The sequence below is a fragment of the Protomyctophum bolini genome, assembly GCF_963924005.1.
Source record: "Protomyctophum bolini genome assembly, chromosome: 4".
NCBI classification, from domain to species: domain Eukaryota; kingdom Metazoa; phylum Chordata; class Actinopteri; order Myctophiformes; family Myctophidae; genus Protomyctophum; species Protomyctophum bolini.
The window spans coordinates 27,382,583-27,389,661 of record NC_137865.1 but is presented as its reverse complement, the minus strand read 5'-3'; the positions used below and the strand labels follow the sequence as shown (position 1 = coordinate 27,389,661).

General features: G+C 41.2%; 1 protein-coding gene across 1 annotated transcript; it reads left to right on the top strand.

Moving 5' to 3' along the window:
* The first annotated feature begins 893 nt into the window (after window positions 1-893).
* LOC308314016 (annexin A2-like) lies at window positions 894-6,832 on the top strand. The gene is made up of 13 exons (XM_080761390.1): window positions 894-974; window positions 1,665-1,719; window positions 1,837-1,930; window positions 2,318-2,412; window positions 2,564-2,677; window positions 3,550-3,640; window positions 4,554-4,633; window positions 4,728-4,787; window positions 4,916-5,009; window positions 5,403-5,498; window positions 5,783-5,841; window positions 6,075-6,197; window positions 6,295-6,832. The coding sequence occupies exons 2-13, from the start codon at window positions 1,675-1,677 to the stop codon at window positions 6,352-6,354; spliced, it is 1,011 nt and encodes a 336-aa protein (XP_080617516.1). The 5' UTR covers window positions 894-974; window positions 1,665-1,674; the 3' UTR covers window positions 6,355-6,832.
* The last annotated feature ends 247 nt before the right edge of the window (window positions 6,833-7,079 follow it).

The following is a 7,079-nucleotide window of genomic DNA, read 5'->3' as shown; positions in this document are numbered from 1 at the left end:
GCATGCTGAATTCAAATGTGTAAACGTAACATCCTCCTATAATTCTGCAAACCAAGTCTTTCTGTGTGACCAGGTTTTTCTCCTTAGTGCTTTCAGCAATTGATCTGAAGTTTCACACGGGCAATGATCAAGAACGTATGTATGCACTCAATCACCCAATAACTCTACGGTCGCATGTATGCGCACATCCCAGAGCAGAGCTGGGGGTCGACCTGCCTCAAAAACAAATTATTCATTCACCTGAAATCCTGAATGGTGCTAATAGTTGCTACTACTACTACTTCGTTTAGGGTGCACAGGCAACCCAAAGTCTGCAAATACTTTAGTGCATACCCCCCTGGGTTAATAGTTGAATAGCTTTGTATAGCTACTCTAGTACCACTTAAACAAAGCTTATATTGTGTAATGACAATGTACTTAGCTCTTGGCCAATAATATATCTACTACATGCCAACATAGACGAACTATGGCATGTTGGATCTATTTTAGCCATTTATCTTGCTCTCCATTCAAGCCAGATATGAAAGAACATACAGTAGTGGTTCCTGAGTTATTCTCAACAAGTTGACTTTGCCATAGTTTCTCCACAACTTGACTTTCATGAGCTGAATTAGCCAACTGATCTCGAGTTGAGTTCTGCCAGGGATACTCGAGGGTGATTTGATTTGTTGTACTTAGTTGTGTGCCGATGTTGCACACCCAAAATAACCTAACTCGACGAGCTGCAACACAGTGTGTGTGAGCTTGTACGTAGGTCTGTAAATTGGGACTTTCATTGGACAGGGTGGGGTCTGAGTGCAGAGTAGACCTACGCATGTGGAGCTGAAAGGGGAGTATATATTTTGGTCAGGGGAGGAGAAAGGGGAAGCCTTTCCATGGGAAAACCCTGTGGTATTTAAGTAGCACACCCAGTTCACTGACTCCACACACAGTACAGTACTCTTCTGTGTATCATCTCAACTTTGTTAAATCAGGTAGGCTGACAGTATTCATGCTTTACAATTGTGTTCTAACTATGATTTCTGTTTGCCAAGTTAATGAGGTTACTTCTGCGGTAGCTTGAAGAGAGTTCTCTGTCACTTAATACATTAGGAAGATTAGTGATTTACGGTAAACCACATAACGCATGATAATCACCTGTATGCTCCTGATCATTCAAGTACAGTACTATGTTAAAGTTCGTTTTAGCAGCTTGCAATGTGTTAAATGATTTGTACTTCATGCTAGAAGCTAACAGAAATGTTTCCACAGCAAATTATTTAACGGACCACCAAAATGTACTGAAACATAATTTAGCTGACACTGTGTCTGGCTGGCAGATGTGTGTCAGAACTTAAGTTAGAACTAAACTCCTAATGTGCTTTTTTAAAAAGTATGTTTAATTCATTGTTTTAAAAATTGTAGGCCTAGACTACTTTTGGCAACACTGTTATCTGTAGTTGTGTTATCAATGGACTGTTATCTGTAAGCATTAACAATTAAACTATTTGATGAGATTAAATGGCTTAAACTTGGTGTGGATATTTTGAGACGTGTTCTGTAAACTTTCAAGGGGAAACTGGTCTTGTGATGAAATGGGCCTTATGACTAATTGTTGCCAGTAGTGTGTGTGTGTGTGTGTGTGTGTTGATAAACAAAACCATTCGTTTGTCATCTTTTTCCAGGACAATCAACATGGCTATGGTATCCGAGTTCCTGGGTCAACTCTCTCTTAATACAGTAAGACACTATAAGTTACAGTCAGTAACATAAATCCAACACTAAGGACATTGCATTTAATCGTTCACTTGGATTCACTCCACAGTCCACACTCATAACATTGTCTTGAATCCACAGTGCCAAGAGGCCACCTACCCCACTGTGGTTCCTGCCAAGGACTTTGATGCTGATAAAGATGCAGCCAGAATAGAGACGGCTATCAAAACCAAGGGTAAATGGTTCACATGCTTTTTGTAAATTATGCTGTAAATTAAGTGTGGGCAGGGCAATCAAGCTGATATTTGTGAGTCAGCTTCCTGGCTTTAAACACGTTTTTGCTGTGCTTGGAGCCTGGGAACGTCTCCAATGTAATGCCTCACTGCTGATGCCAGTGGCCATTTCTGTCATGAGTAAAGCCTACTCTTCTCACCTGTCAAACATGGTGGTGAAACGGTACAGTTAAAAGTCTTTATGCAGAAAATTGTGTTTTTTTGGAAACAATTGCTATTTTACCTCTCCCATTTACACATGCTAATGCTCAATCAATTCCATTCAAGTTCATGTAATATGAAAAAGCAAATCCATCATCCTTTTGTCTATATCTCCACTTCAATGCCAGGGGTGGATGAGCATGCCATCATTGACATCCTAACCAAACGGACCTACTCCCAGAGGCGAGACATTGCCTTCGCATATGAAAGGAGAGCCAAGAAGGTAGGCCATATGACAAATCTGACCAGTCTTGCCTGATAAGTCTGAGTCTGATAAGCTTATTTTCATCAATTCACACACGTTAGACGTTACAATGCAGGGTCCTTGATAAAATAGGCCACTCTCTGATGAGGTTCGATGCTTTTCTTAACAGGACATGATCACAGCCCTGAAGGGAGCGCTGTCTGGTTCACTGGAACCCGTGATTCTGGGACTGATGAAGAGCACGGCCCAGTACGACGCCTCAGAGATCAGAGGATCTATTAAGGTAAAGGACACATTATACTGTATTAGTATTACCTGTTACCACTTACCAGAAAACACTGGAGCAGGTTGTAAGGCTGCACTGCCCCCTCCTGGTAAAATGACGGTAATTGTCTCCACCTTGCACTCCAAATGAGTCCTTGTGTGTGCGTGTGTCCGTCCGTCTGTTAACAGCTAATCTCCGGCACTGTTAACCCGGTCGATGCCAAATTTTGCACACACACTCCCTGGATGCCAATGATGAACCTCTGCCCCACCTCTGAATTTTCCAGAACGGCCTGTTATAGCACCACCAGGATGCCGATTTTTGAAAAACTAAAATTATATTACTCCAGATTCTGTCAAAAAATCCCGCAAATTGTTACACACTATCTCTATAGTCATGTGTTCAAGACGGATCTGTCCGATATTTCATATTCCCTCCTAATTGGCTAACATTGGCTTCAAAGATTGCAGGATTGGCCCATTTTGAACAAAAAGCCTCAAATCATGAATGCAACGTACAATTTAAGTGAAATCTTTCACAGACTTTCCTACTAGACTGAGGAATATATCGCACCCTTTTCACATTGGCCTGTTATAGCACCACCAACAACTCACAAGCTCACAATGTTGTGAGCTTGTAGATCAGTTTGGGAACCAGTGAACCACTGCTTTAGTAGATGGTCTATCCAGGCCTGGGATTTAGTCCTCCCCAGCTGCATCGCCTTTTTCAACAACAAAATTGAAAATCAACATGGCTGCATCATACTAATCAATAATCATAGTAGTTAAATGATAGTGTCAAACTTTTTCATTTGTATGATCTGAATGTTATCACTAGGTCTCCGTAAAGATGGAAATATGAATGGAAAGATGTTTTATTTTCATTCTCAGGGTCTTGGAACAGATGAGGAGGTCCTAATTCAGTTTCTGTGCTCGCGCAGCAACAGTGAGCTGGTAGAGATCAAGAAAGTTTACAAAGAATGTAAGTCTAAAACGTGCATTTAATAAGATTCTCAGCCATTAATATGAGATGTGGAAGCTGGCATCCCAAAGCATCATATGCAATCACCATACATTTAATTGTAGAGCTTTTTGTACAAAACCTTTAATCAGAACCTGGGATATCAAAAGGGCTCGCACCAAATAAAAGGTCAGGAGGCCGACTTTTGAAAAACCTTTTTTTTTATATTACTCCTCCAGATTCTGTCCAAAACTCCCGCAAATTGTTACACACTATCTCTATAGTCATATGTTCAAGACGGATCTGTCCGATATTTCATATTCCCTCCTAATTGACTAACATTGGCTTACAAAGTTTGCAGGACACCCGTTTTGAACAAAAAGCCTCAAATCACTTTCCTACTAGGCTGAGGAATATATCCCACCCCTTTCACATTGGCCTGTTATAGCGCCACCAACAGGTGGATTTTTGCAAAACACATTTTTGGAACAAAATGCTTCAAATCATCCAATTGCCATCCAAGGCGTAAGAAGAAATGGCACCCTTTTCACATTGGCCTATTATAGCGCCACCAGGAGGCCACAACCTGACCTGCCCTGGTGGAGACCTGTGCCCCGAGGGGCACTTTATCTAGTTTCTTCTCCCTTGGGCCTGATGAAAGGTGGATTTTCAGGCCTGTTTTAAAACATGTAAGATGTTTCGAGGGAGGGGGTCAGGGCATTCCAATCCTTGGTGGCCGTGGTCTGAAGCTTCTGGAGAATCGAGAGGTGGAAGCATAGTCAAAGGAGGGCTGAATCAGAGCTCCTGCTAGAGTTTTGAGAGCACTTTTGTTGACAAAAGAGGAAATTCTGCCCAAGAATCTTGTTCTTTGATTTACTTCTTTTTTTAAATTTAAATCAGCTGAATATCTCATTTGTAAATGTTTTTACTGCAGTGTTCAAAAAGGACCTGGATAAGGATGTGGCTGGGGACACCTCGGGGAACTTTGCCAAGCTACTCCTTGCACTGGTTCAGGTAACTTCTAGTGGTTCCTGTCCTAATGCATATTTGTCTTTAACACCATATGCCCTCAACCAGTTCCCTGAGTCATACCATTATTTCTATGCAGACTAAGAGGACAGACCCATCCTGTGTTATTGACTATGAAAAGATTGATGAAGATGCCAGAGTAAGTACCATATTCATCAAATTTCAGTCAGCATACTGTATGTGAATGTCTATGTAAACGCATGACACCCTGTGCCATGAGCTTGCAAAGGCGCCCCTCTTGACAGTTGGTTCATTATTGTAACCCAGGCTCTATACAATGCTGGAGTTGGGACGAAAGGAACAGATGTGGCTACATGGATCTCCATTATGTCAGAGAGAAGTGTACCCCACCTCCAGAAAGGTACAAAATCCAGTCAAGTTACAGCATTAAGTCTTCTTAACAAATGTCTAATGAAGTGCACATGAGAGTGAAGGCTGATGACATTCAAGCAAAGTGTCTCTGGTCAGATTTGAACAGGGGTCGGCTGCAGGTTGATGTGACTTGGTTACTAGGTCAGTAAGAATCACTGATCCCGTAACCTTAATGTCCCCAATTTGATTATCAATTAGGGACCTTTGTTGCACATTGTAAGCCTCCTCACCTCACCCTCACATCCAAGTCTCTCTTCACTGTCCTGTGCAGAATTCTAATAAAAGTGCTATAAAGATAAGCAGACTTGTATATGCGCTTTGCGTTCTATAATGCAGAGTAAATACTGTAACCACTGACTAATTGTTCTCTCTCCCTTGCTAGTATTTGACAGATATAAGAACTATAGCCCCTATGACATGCAGGAGAGCATCCGCAAAGAAGTTAAAGGAGACCTAGAAAAGTCATTCCTCACACTGGGTACGTACTTTACACTGTGTGTGTGTGTGTGTGTGTGTGTGTGTGTGTGTGTGTGTGTGTGTGTGTGTGTGTGTGTGTGTGTGTGTGTGTGTGTGTGTGTGTGTGTGTGTGTGTGTGTGTGTGTGTGTGTGTGTGTGTGTGTGTGTGTGTGTGTGTGTGTGTGTGTGTGTGTGTGTGTGTGTGTGTGTGTGTGTGCGCGCGTGTGCATGTGCATGCGCGCGTGCGTGCATCTCTGTTTTCATGTCCGGAAACTGCATTTATTTATTTTTGCATTTATGTTCCAGTTCAGTGCTTTGAGAACAAACAGCTGTACTTTGCTAACAGACTCAGTGAAGCCATGAAGGTAATTTATAACACCCACTTTATTTTTCTTGCTGAAATTTGGTTATTTTGGGGATATTTTTGGGAACAGATACAATGCATGTGAGATGTACTGTACATGTTCTTGTGAAAGTACAATATTCCTACAGGAATGCTGCAGCTGCCAGTGGCTTACACCAGCATTGCATCACTCTGAGCTTATAGAGTGCTTAGTGTTTGCTACTGTATGTATCTCAGTGCCTCTTGTCTGCTTAGGGCAAGGGAGTCAAGGAGAAGGTGGTGACCAGAATAATGGTGTCACGCTGTGAAGTGGATCTCATGAAGATCCGAACAGAGTTCAAGGCACACAATGGCCAGTCCCTGTACAAGACCATCACTGTAGGTGTCAACATAATACAGATCACAATATTGAACATTAATTTAAACAATTTAGAATAGGAATTGATCTCATGCTGTGTATTTGTTCCACATTCAGGAACACACCAAAGGCGACTACCAGAGGGCTCTGCTTAGCCTGTGTGGTGGAGATGACTGAAGCACGAATGACATCTAGCTTTCTCATAATGACCGGTTTCCACTCTTGGATAGGCTGGTGGATTACAAATACTGGATTACAAATATAAACCAATAGTGCAAATGCAGTACTTACTTTTCTTTTCATATCGAAATTGGACAGTGCTACATGGAAATTATTTTCCAGAAGACAGTTTTACATTATCAAAGTATTAAGGTGCCAAAAAGCAGTTTACAGTTTTTAACATACACAGACAATAAAAATGCTTTGATAAATTAATGCTTTGACATTTTGTTTGTTTCAGTGAACAATGCATGTGGGCACTAGTGTAACATTTGAATGAAAATGACATACTGTAACTGTTTGGAGAGAAGGCATGGACTGTTATGCATTGCATTAATTAACTATAGAACACTGTAACTGTAGCTATTTGGGCACGTCTTAACGAGTCAAAATATAACATGTGAATCAGCTTTCATTTATTAAACTTTGACACTTACTGCAGTCTTGCTTATTATACCCACATGTCAGAGACATTACAAGCTATGATTAAATGTTTATGGATGTCGAAAGAAGAATGATGTAGGCCAGTGATACTCAACCTCAGGCCCGCGGGCCACATAAGGCCCGCGGGACCATTATGACTGGCCCACCAATGAAAATCTAAAAAAAAGAAGAAAAAAGAATCTGGAAAATGAAATAAAGATAAATAAATCTGAATGAAGTTATCTTTAATTACATTATTA